This window comes from Vitis vinifera, chromosome 16 (genome assembly GCF_030704535.1).
Source record: "Vitis vinifera cultivar Pinot Noir 40024 chromosome 16, ASM3070453v1".
Classification (NCBI taxonomy): Eukaryota; Viridiplantae; Streptophyta; class Magnoliopsida; order Vitales; family Vitaceae; genus Vitis; species Vitis vinifera.
The window spans coordinates 22,361,435-22,374,270 of NC_081820.1; the positions used below are offsets into that span (position 1 = coordinate 22,361,435).

The 12,836-nt window shown below is 29.0% G+C and overlaps 1 protein-coding gene across 1 annotated transcript; it reads right to left on the bottom strand.

Annotated features, from left to right (window-relative positions):
- Positions 1-6,796: 6,796 nt before the first annotated feature.
- LOC100265180 (receptor-like protein EIX2) lies at positions 6,797-9,514 on the bottom strand. The gene has a single exon (XM_002268134.2). The coding sequence runs from the start codon at positions 9,512-9,514 to the stop codon at positions 6,797-6,799; it is 2,718 nt and encodes a 905-aa protein (XP_002268170.2).
- Positions 9,515-12,836: the final 3,322 nt, after the last annotated feature.

A 12,836-nucleotide genomic window follows, 5' to 3' on the forward strand; every position in this document is an offset into this window, starting at 1 on the left:
TTTGCTATCCATCCTGAAGGTGAAACTTTATCTATTGATGTCAGGAGTGGTTTGATAGTGAAGAAGCTTACTCGGAGGAAAACAAGGCAACCCCTTAACTGCTATAGTAGGACTTATTTAATGGAATCCCGTGGATAAGGAAAAGAACATTTATTGCGGATTATAAAGAGATTAGATGAGGATGATATCACTAAGGAATTTAAGATTTACAAGCTGGTATGTGGTGGGAATTGTGAGTGTATTGAAGTAGAGAGTTTAGGAGATGTCACCTTGTTCTTGGGAGACAATCATTCCATCTCCATCTTGGCTTCAACTTCTGTAGGATGTAAGCCAAATTATATATACTTTTATGACGATTTTTTTAATTACTACAATTTCTTTGGGGGCCTTTTCATTTTTTTTTTGTATTCAACTTGGAGAATAGAAGAATTGCAAAATATCCCATATTGGATAACATGCAGAGCGGTTTGATGCCACTTTCGATTTGGATTGTACCAACATTCATATCAAGCCATTCAATTAGTTTTCAGTCTGGGAATTTTTGAATTCATATCCTATTTTCCCTAGTTGGGAGTTTTCTTATGCATTATGTTTATAATGATACAATCCAAAGCTGATTAATGCTAAATGTTTTTTCTTTGTACGAACTTCGTTTTTTCTTTTAAGGGAACAGAGCATTTGGACTTTTATTGGGTGGAATTTAACCTTTTAATTATGTAGAAATTAAATAATTTGAAAATATATAAGTTTCTAATTAATTTTAGTTATATCTATTTTTCTTTGTTTTTCTTTTATATCGAATAATAAAAAAATTAAACTAAGTTTCATTATATTTTATTTCCATTTTGAATTTTTTAACAAATTAAAAAAGAGAATTTTGGTTTTTTATCTCCACATTTTTTCCTTTTTTCTTTTCAATACCTTTGATCATACCAACAGAGCTGATATTCTTCTTATAAGAAGTAGGGGCTGCCTATTCAATATATTGAATAGAATTCAAATTATTAGATTATTCAAAAGTCAATTAAAAAAAAAAATAGTTTTTTGAAAATTTATAATACTATTTGGCTATTGATATTTGTTTTTTTTAAAATAAAATAAAATAGATAACAATTTTTAAAAAACAAGTAGAAGTTCTTTTTACCTTTTTTAAAAAACAAAAGGAAAACACAAAGAAGTTTAAAAAAATTATAAAATAACAAATAAAATTAAACATGATTTCATTCTTTTTCTCTCTCCATGATCTGATTTGATAATCTTCAAATATGATTTTTCCTCTAAATTACAATTTCTTTTAATTTCTCTATAATTTTGCATTAAGAAATTAAATTTCAAATCAAATTATGTTTGATATATAAAATTTATTACTTTTCAAAAACAATTTGAAATTTATAATCGATTTAATTAATACTAAAAAATTGTGAAACTCAATAATATTATAAAGTCATAGACAAAAAATCATTTTAAATGACTTGGTTAGTTTCTTTTTTACATATATCATATTTTTACAAACTTTTTCACTAGGTAAACAAACTTCAAATTAGGCAACACTTAATGCGTTGGATTTATTTACGAGTTTAGTAATATTTAAAAATAACTTAAAATTCAAATAATAATAAAATTAATACTATAAGTTTATAGACAAAAGTCTGTCTAGAACAACTCTATTGTTTCTCTTCTATATAGAATCATTATCTTATAATTTCTTTTCAATAGGCAAATGAACTTCAAATTCAACATACAAAACTTAACGCAGTGGAATAATTAGAAAGTTTAGTAATTTTTAGAAATAATTTAAAACTCAAATAATAAATCGATTAATACAATAAATTTATGGATAAGAATTGCTTCACAATAACTTTATTATTATTATTATTATTATTATTATTTGCACATGATTATATTTTTATAAAATTTTAAATTAAGCTACACTTTATTATTATTATTCAATAAAGACTCATCCAACTGCATAAATATAAAAATATAATCCAAACAAAGTAACTACTTTCTCTTATACGTTGCTATTAATACAACAAGTAAAACAAAGTATTATGAAAACTATATTAAGAGGGACCTTCATGAGCTTCAAGTTGAGTTAAAAGTGAGATCATCCAAACGGTTGATGTTCCCTTCTTTAATCCTCCCACTTTTCCTGTGCCATTATATATCTTGAGCATCATTTATACTAAACCATATAACATCATGTAAATATATTTTTGTCTCACATTACTACTTTTTGCTACTTTATTTTAAAATATCTTATCCTTAACCATATGCAAAATCATGCTTTCTTATATGTGAAGGAAACTAGATTGAGAGTGTCTAGTTTATTATTATTTTTTTTTTGGGTCTAAAAAAAAGAATAATAATAATCATTTCAATAAATTATTATGCTAATCAAATGACAAATCAAAAGTCTAGAAAGGTCTCCATTTGAAATTGTTTTTGACATCGTTAAAATTCATCATCAATTCTCTTCTCTTCTCTAATGTCTACGATATCTTAATCATGATGAACTTGTCAATCAAATTCCATGTCAATAGAGATAAAAATAAATAAATAAATAAATAAAAATTCTAAAATAAAATAAAATAAACCTAAAAACTTTTTTTGGCAAATTGAAAACAAGTATTCTCAAATAATTTTTAGGCAATTAAGTAGACTTGTAAAAATTATTTTGTTAAGGACCTTCATTAATTAAGCTTTGATTCTAAATCTTGAAACAATTATTCAAATTCTCAATAAAAGCTGAAACAAATACATTAAATTGTGGCTCTCATATCCTACCTCAACTTCAGGAGATCACATCCCCTCATTTTTATTTTTATTTTTTTTAATTCTTTTTTTTTCCCTCTCCTTTTTGCCTTCTCTTCTTCCTTCTCCCGACAAACCCACTTGTAGAGACTCACACACAACCCCTTTCTCTTCTCCCATTTTTCATTTTTTATTCTTCTTTTTCTTCTTTATTTTATTTTTATTTCTTAAAAACCCATCAACCCTCATTATTGTTGATAGCACCACCAGTCAGTCATCGTCGGCGAGCCACTATCGGCTAATGACCTTCTTCCCTTCTCTCATTCTCCCTTTTGCTCGCTTCTCACCTTACCCATTTTGCCTTTTTTATTATTCATTTTATTTTATTTTAATTTACTTTTTTTCTTTTTTCCTTTTTTTTTCTCTCCTCAACTCTCTTACCGACTAGATGACTCGCCAATTTCCACCACCTAGCAATTCCCACCATTCACAAGTTCTTAAAAAATGGGTAAATTTCTTTTTACTTTATTTTGTTTTCATTTTATTTTTATTTTGGTTTGCTCAATAATTGATTGGGCATGTTTGTAGACTTCAATTTGGATTTTTTTATTGATTTACGTTCACTTTTGGAATGTTTGGTCAAATTTATTTTCACTTATATATATATATATATTGTTGTTGCTGTTTATTATTATTATTATTGGATTTTAGGCTTGCATTTTTTTTCCTTGATATTGATTTGGGCTCATTTATTTTGGATTATGAGATATTTAATTTAAGCTTAATTTAATTTGTTCTCCATGATGTCTAATGTTTAGTTGATTCAGATTATTATTGAATGTGAAAATGAAGATTGAGATGTAAGAATGCAAGAATAGACGATCATATAGAGATATGTTTGTGCCTACATATGTATGTGTTGATGGCTAAAATATTGGTATAAATGTAGCTGAATGAATGGAGGTTGGCATGGTTAAAATTTAATGGATCATGAATGGGTTAAATTGTGGATGTATACATGTGAGTAATAAGACTGAAATTCAAGGTTGAATTTGATATTGTTAATGGAGATTTGTGGATGAAAGTTAATGCAAATAAGTAGTCATATAATAATAAAAAAATAATAGTGTAGTTTAGTTTTTTCATGACATTCATGGTTATTTAAACATGCTTGGTTTTTGAATTTTTAATGATGGAAAGTGGTTGTGTATGGAGCTTGCATGAATGATTATTTTTCAATGAGAATTCAAGGTTGAAATATTGGTGTAAATGTAGCTGAATGAATGGAGGTTGGCATAGTTAAAATTTAATGGATCATGAATGAGTTAAATTGTGGATGTATACATGTGAGTAATAAGACTAAAATTCAAGGTTGAATTTGATATTGTTAATGAAGATTTGTGGATGAAAGTTAATGCAAATAAGTAGCCATATAATAAGAAAAAAATAATGGTGTAGTTTTTTCATGGGATTCATGGTTATTTAAACATGCTTGGTTTTTGAATTTTTAATAATGGAAAGTGGTTGTGTATGGAGCTTGCATGAATGATTATTTTTCAATGAGAATTCATGGTCTTAAGTAGCCTTAGTGCTTGAATTTAATAATGAGAATATGAGAATAGTGGTAGCCGACTATGGGAATTTAAGAATGGTGATGTTATGTTATCAAAAACAATTTTTTAAAAATGAGAGAACATGGGGATGTTGGCAGTTGGCTATGGAGACTCATTGAGGGGTGGTATTATGTTGTTGAATGCATTAAAAAATGAGAGAACTTGTAAATTAGAATCCAATCACTATCCCCTAAAATTATTTCAATGCTTAGATATTGTTAATGACTCCTTAAATGCACGAAATAAATTATATAATGAAAAACTTAATATATTAAAAATTAAAGTTAATCATTTTCTGTTTTAAATTATTATAATTTATTTAAAAAAATCAATTATATTTTTATAAAGATGTTAATAAGAACATGTTATAATATACGCTAAAATAGTATCAATTTTAATTAAAATATAATTTATTATTTTAATATACTATTATTATTCATATTTGACCAATAAATATTTATATTTTAATTTATTTAATTTAAAAATTATTTTTTAAAATTTATTTATCTAAATGATTGAGTTTTTTTATTTTTGTTTTCTTTAAAAATTATTCTTAAAAACAATTTATCAACCACCCTTATTTTAAAAAAAATACCAAAAAAACTATTTTTTTTATTCACTTTTCCACTTAAAAAATAAGTTTTAAAAACAATTTTCAAAATCATGTGAAGTAGGTCTTAAGCTTCCTAGAGATGAAGGAATTGGACCATCAAAGGAACTGCTACAAGTGACATACATTCAAGATGTTTGAGTTTTAAACACTTGTATCTTTTGACAGTTAAGTTGAAGACAAGTATAAAAATTTAAAACTTGTATTGTGCTTGAGAAATGTACGACATAGTATGATGGTTCTTAAAAAAGTTTTTGTGGTGCATAAAATTCAAGAGCCAACAAGATGAAAAATTATTTAGATAGTTGAGTAACACTACATATCTAATTTTATCAAATTTTGGTAAGCGTCATAATAACTTTTCATTCCATTAACCTTATTTAATTATTTCTAGTTTGGGAGGAGTAGAGAAAAGAAAACTATACATTCCTTACAAAAAATTCATGGATATACCCCATCTTAGCATCATTACCCATCAACTTGGGATTTTTTTATTTATTTTTTCATTTCCAAGTATAAGGGAATATGCTTGTGAGTTTATTTTTAATGAGGTAATGATATATTTAGTTAGGATCCTTAACAATGTACTAGATTTCTTATTGTGTTATATTATATTCTTTTTTTCAGTATTTTTTAAGTAAAGGATGAGTGAATGCCAAATATTTTTAGTCTACAATAAAACACACATTACCTAAAAGTCTCTCCATGCAAAAATAACATAGGAGTTAACACTAACAAGTATTGTTTATAAAGAAAAAAAAATATAAGCATCTAAATATGTAGAAAAACGAAAAAAGAGTTAATGAAATATTAAATCATAATATGTGAAATTTGCCTAGGAGTATGATTCAATAAAGACTCATCCAACTGCATAAATATAAAAATATAATCCAGACAAAGTAACTACTTTCTCTTATATGTTGCTATTAATACAATAAGTAAAATAAAGTATTATGAAAACTATATTAAGAGGGACCTTCATGAGCTTCAAGTTGAGTTGAAAATGAGATCATCCAAACGGTTGATGTTTCCCTTCTTTAATCTTCCTGCTTTTCCTGTGTCATTACATTTCTTGAGCATCATTTATACTAAACCATATAACATCATGTATATATATATTTTTTCCCACATTACTACTTTTTGCTACTTTATTTTAAAATATCTTATCCTTAACCATATGCAAAATCATGCTTTCATATATGTTAAGGAAACTAGATTGAGAGCGTCTAGTTTATTATTCATTTATTTTTTGGGTCTAAAAAAAGAAGAATAATAATCATTTCAATAAATTATTATGCTAATCAAATGACAAATCAAAAGCCTAGAAAGGTCCCCATTTGAAATTGTTTTTAATTTGCTATCGTTAAAATTCACCATCAATTCTCTTTTCTTCTCTAACGTCTATGATAGCTTAATCATGATGAACTTGTCAATTAAATTTCATGTCAATAGAGATAAAATAAATAAATAAAATAAAGTAAAGTAAAATAAACCTAAAAACTTTTTTCGGCAAATTGAAAACAAGTATTCTCAAATCATTTTTAGGCAATTAAGTAGACTTGTAAAAATTATTTTGTTAAGGACTTTCAATAATTAAGCGTTGGTTCTAAATCTTGAAACTATTATTCAAATTCTCAATAAAAGCTGAAACAAATACATTAAATTGTGGCTCTCATATCCTAAAAAAAAAATCACATCAAACTGAAATATATAAGATAAAATGAATAAGAAAGTATAAACTGAAATATTAAAAATAACCAATCACACTTAAAAATATTAATTGAAGCAAAAATTGATGGAAGATGATCAATGATGTGTTTTAACTTACCAACAGCCTCCTCAAATTGTCGTGGAACCAATTCAACCTTATCGCTACGGCCACGTATACCCAGTCTCTAATGTCATAAAGAAACTGGAAATAAGCATGCCTCCAACTTTTCTTGAATAAAAGAGCACCACAGACTCCCCAAAAGCCCACAATGAACCCAAGTCCCATGCTAATGTACAACCATCGCATTTCAGAACCTTCTTCATTTTCATCAATGGTGTCCATACCTTGAGATTCATCATCTTCTGTGCAGTTTTTTGTAAGAGGGACTCCGCAAAGTTGGGCATTGCCAATGTAGCTGAATGCATCAAAGCTCTGAAGCTGTGTGCTTAAAGGAATTCTTCCCCGAAATTGATTGCATGATAGGTTCAAGCGATTAAGAAATGTTAAATCGGCCAAACTTTGAGGAATTTCACTTGAAAGATGGTTTGTGGAGAGATCAAGAGATAGTAAAGATGTCATTCTTCCAATTTTCTCTGGTATCCTTCCCATCAAATGATTTCGAGACAAGTTTAAGAACCGTAGTCCAGCAAGTTGTGATAATTCAGTAGGGATTGATCCAGAAAAATTATTACTTGACAGGTCTACCATTCTAACATATCTAAGAATCCCTTTGTACTCAAGTTCTCTTCCAACCGTCACCAATACAAGACCCTCCAATTCATAACTGGAATATTCTAAATCAGTAAACAGGTCATCTGGAGTATCTATTGTGGCCATTAAACTGAAATTATTCAAACACCTGGGTATAATTCCGGACAACTCATTATCTGAAACATCCAATATTGTAAGAGAAGAAAGTTGGCAGATCTGTGAAGGAATTTCGCCAATGAATTTGTTGGATCTTAAACATAGAGCTTTTAAAGCTGTCAATTCTCCTATCCAATTTGGTATATTTCCCAAAAGTTTATTACCACTTAAATCCAGGAGCCCCAAAGATGTGCAGTCTCGCAAGGACGAGGGTATACTCCCAGATAAGCCATTATTCTGCAGGTGCAATGCTTTGAGTGAAAATAAAGAGCCTACAGAGTCTGGAATTTTACCCGAAAAGTTGTTGTTTCCCAAGTTTACATTAGTCAGAGACTGCCAAGACTTCCAACACAGAGGAAGCTCTCCAGATAAATCATTATTTGACAAGTCCAGCGCCTCCAATTTACTTTTTCCCTTCAACTTTTGGCACAAGAAATGGGAAATTGGTCCCGAAAACGAATTGTTGGCCATGTTCAATACAGTAACATTTGGAGACACTGCGGGTAACAGACCGGTGAAGCAATTAGAGTTCAAATAGATGCTAGTATTGTTAAGCCAAACTCCAGATAAATCCCCGGATATCTGGTTATCAGAGAGATAGATCCATTCAATATGTGAAGCCCACTTCCAGAACCATGTTGGAGCTATGTCCACAATTCCTGACTTGGAAATGTCCAGATTCCGAAGAGATGTTTGAGTTTGTAGCCATGTAGGAAACTTGGGGCCCATCTGGCAAGAACTCAACCACAATTCTTCAAGTTGAAAAGGGGGGACCCAATTGGAGTTGACTTTGAAATTAAGAGATGTTGAGGACATGTCTAAGAACTTCAATTTTGAGAGTTCGTTAAAATGCACTTCTGATACTGTGTCGGCTAAGGAGTTATTTCCTATATCTAAAGTCTCCAAATTTGAAAGAAGCCACAGACTGCTTGGAAAAGCTCCATTTAACCTATTTCCATACAGAAATAAATACCTCAAGGATGATGAGTTTCCTAGAGATGAAGGAATAGGACCATCAAAGGAATTATATCTAAGTGAAAGAGCTTCTAGATGTTTGAGTTGCCCTAAATACTCTGGTATTTGCCTTGTTAGTTGATTTCTTGACAAATATAAAATATTTAAGTGACGTAACTCTATAATGGTGTTGGGTATATGACCCTTTAGACAATTGCGACTTAGATCGAGTTGTAAAAGACTAGCGGTGAGATTAGATAGCCAATTGGGCAACTCATGATTGAAATGATTCCCATAAAGAGAAAGGACTGTGAGAGATGTAAAATTGACATACTCAAGAGATGGACTCATGTTATCAAGTTCACAATCCTCCAAGAACAACTTGGAAAGGGAAGATAACATTGATATAGATTCAACCCATTGAACTTCCCTATGAAGGTCAACCTCGTGCATAAATAGGAGTTTCAAAGAAGAAAGATGAGAAATCCAACGAAGGTTCTCAGCATAAAGTTGTGGCTCGTTGGAGGAATCAGCACCTCCTAAACGAAGGTGAAGAAGGTTAGAAAGATTTCCAAGCTGAGGAGGGATTAGTCCACCAAATGAAGCAAAGGAGAGGTCAAGGTATGTTAAACTTTTCATGGAACCCAAGAAACTTGGAATAGGAGTACCTCCAAAATCATTCCAGCTCAAGTCCAAGTAATTCAAAAATTCTAATTGGAACAAAGTAGGACTAACCTTGCCAACCAATCCAAAATTAAAGAGGTCGAGGTCAACAACTCTACCAGTGATGTTATGGCAGCGGACTCCATTCCATCCACAACAATCTTCCTGAGCAGACCAAGATGAGAGGCTGTGTTCAAGATCCAAGAGAGCATTTTTGAAGCTTAGAAGAGCATGTTTCTCAGTTTCATTGCAAACCAAGGGGTATGGGTCACATAGAATTGGGATGGTTGAGGAGAGAAAGCAAAGCAAGGGAAACACAATGATTACTTTAGAGATTGCCATCAATGGTGGATGAGTTGAAATCATTCCAAGGCAGAAATTAATATTAACAATTTATCAACCCACTTGTCTCCCACACTCAACAAAATATCAATTATTTAGACAATTGCATCATCCCCATGCACGTTACATTTACCCTTAAAATATGTAGATTTTATTTTAAAATTTTCAAAGATAAAATTAATCATAATTAAATATTATTGGCAAAACAAATAAGACTACCTAACCATTGAATATTAATAATATATGATGATTTAATTAAAATTTTAAAACAAATAAAATATTTTTTAGTATTCAAAATTATTTTTTTCCTATTTTTTATGAATGAAATGGATGGCGGTCGGCCATAGAATTACATTGTTTAATTTAAAAAAACAAAAGGACATGATGATGCAGAGATAGTTGGCCATAGAGAGATATGTTTGTGGCTGAAATTTAATTTAATTTTTGTTCTTCATGATGTCTAATGTTTAGTTGATTCAGATTATTATTGAATTTAAAAACAAAAAATTGAGATGTAAAGATGCAAGGATAGCCGGCCATAGGGAGATATGTTTGTGACTGCATATGTATGTGTTGATGGCTGCAATATTGGTGGAAGTGTGGTTGAATTGTGGCTACACGAATGGAGATTGGCATGGTTAAAATTTAATGGATCATGAATGAGTTAAATTGTGGATGTATACATGTGAGTAACAAGGCTGAATTTGATATTGTTGATGGATATTTGTGGATGAAAGTTAATGCAAATAAATGGTCATGTAATAAGAAAAAAAAAATAATGGTATAGTTTTTTCATGGCATTCATGGTTATTTAAACATGCTTGGTTTTTGAATTTTTAATGATGGAAAGTGGTTGTGTATGGAGCTTGCATGAATGATTATTTTTCAATGAGAATTCATGGCCTTAAGTAGTTTTAGTGCTTGAATTTAATAATGAGAATATGGGAATAATGGTAGCCGGCTATGGGAATTTAAGAATGGTGATGTTATGTTATCAAAAACAATTTTTAAAAAATAAGAGAATATGGGATGTTGGCAGTCGGCTATGGAGACTCATTGAGGGATGGTATTATGTCCTTGAATGCATTAAAAAAATGAGAGAAACTGTGAATTAGAATCCAATCACTTAGAGATCCCCTAAAATTATTTCAATGCTTAAATATTGTTATTGACTCCTTAAATGTGTGAAATAAATTTTGTTTGAACCTAATATACTTCTCCAAATAATAGATTCAATTTAGTCTTCTAGTAGATACAATTTAAGCACTATTCTAGACACCCAAAATGGTTTTATAAAAATAAATTATTAAATGACCTCTTTAATTTCTTTGAATATTTCCCCCTTAATTTATACTTCTTAAATTGGATTTTAGAGACATAAAATATTAAGAAATTGTTTAAAAAATGAGAGATATGATTTTTCTTTTCAATACTTATTGCATAAGACCTCTTCTGGAGCTGATAAATTTTAATTCAATTTTAAATATGTTATTATGTGATTATCTCTTGGGTTTATTTTTCTTGTAATTTAGACATATTAAATCATTTTTACAAATTTTTTTAGAATTTTAGAACATCTTTGAGTTATATAAATAAATTAAATCTTGTATGCCTTGGAAATCTACTCTATTCTAGACTAATTCGGTTGTGATTAAAACTGGTACTTAATGAGACATAATTAATTAATTTGGATAATTGGATTGCCTTCTAGACTTGTTGAAGACGATTTGGAATTTTTTTATGATAAAATTTCATGATTACATATTTGTTTTAGGATTTATTTTGCAAGTTCCTCTATTCTGATCAATTGCTAAAAATTATGTGTAATAGCTTTATTGTGATTTAATCTCATATTAATTGGTACATAATTAAATTCTTTGGACTTTTATATCATGATCTAGACTCTTTCATGATATTTCTCAATTTTTATTGGAATCTTTTAGCACTCAATTTTTCATGGTATTTATTTCAGAATTATCTTTTAAATGCCCCTAATCTGCCTAATTATTGAAAACTTGTTTTTTTATTGATGCTTCTAGGTTGCTTTGACTTTTACAATTTATTGTTGATATATTATGTATGTTGAGATGAGTTTTATTATATATATATATATATATATATATATATATATATATATATTCTTCTATTGACATGTTATTCCAAATCATTTTATTGCTTTAATTATTAAGCTAATTCTATGGTTTTATGCAAATGCTTTATATGCTATCAAGGTATGCTTCCTTTTTCTCATTTACTTAGTTTTATAGACATGTATGTTTTGTTATGCTTTGATCACTTTCTTGATTCTTGATTTAAATGGAGTGCATGCTGTGTGTATTGTGGATCTTTTGCTATGATTTATTTACTAAGCTAACTCTTATGTTTTATGATAGTGTTCTATTTGCGATTAAGGTACATTTCTCCCATTTTTCATTTGTTTGATTTTACTTGATATGCATGCCTTGTTTGAGTGTCTTTTTTTATATGTTTTGTATTTTTTATCACCTTTGATGCATCCTCTATAATTTGACATTCACTGGTTTTACAAATCAATTCTCATAGTTACCCCAATTTATTTAGTAGAGACTCATTTTAGGGCTTTGAGGGGTGCTACCTTCCAGTACTTTCATAAAGAGTAACCTTACCTCCGAACTTTGACTCGGTTTTCAAAGACATGCTTTTCTAAAATAAAGAGTCATTTTAAAGGTTTTATTTTTTATTTTATTTTCTCTTTTAAAAAAAATTAAATAAGTGATAACTCCATTTTTTTATATAAAAAAATAAAGTTTTTCACTTAAAAAATGAGTCTCGTCATCGAGTAGGAACATAAGTGAAAAATGCTGGTTCACAATATTAATATTTAATAAGTCTGATAATCATTATTTGAACTTGAACATAACTTACTTTAATCAGACAAACTTGATTGATGCAATTACTTGACCCTTCGATCGAAGACTTTTCAAACTTTCCCATCTTTAGGGTTGGTTTTAACTTATTTCATACAACACACTGGTTTACTTATAATCTCACTACAAAAGGGCTCATAGAAACTTGAGAGAAAGTCATGACAGATTAAAGCAATCCATATAAAGGAAAATAATATTTCAAATTGATTGAAGTAGTATATTTAGATTTTGCATGTGAGTAACATTAGATTTTGTATATGAGTAGCATTTTTTTCTTGTTCAATTGAAATAGTCAATGTCATGGAAGTTTGTTAGCCTAATTTAAGGGTTGATATTTTACATATTAGAAAAATGAGTAAAAGAATCTCAAGTCAATTGATCAAGTTTAACATTTGATTTTATTTAATCATAGTTTT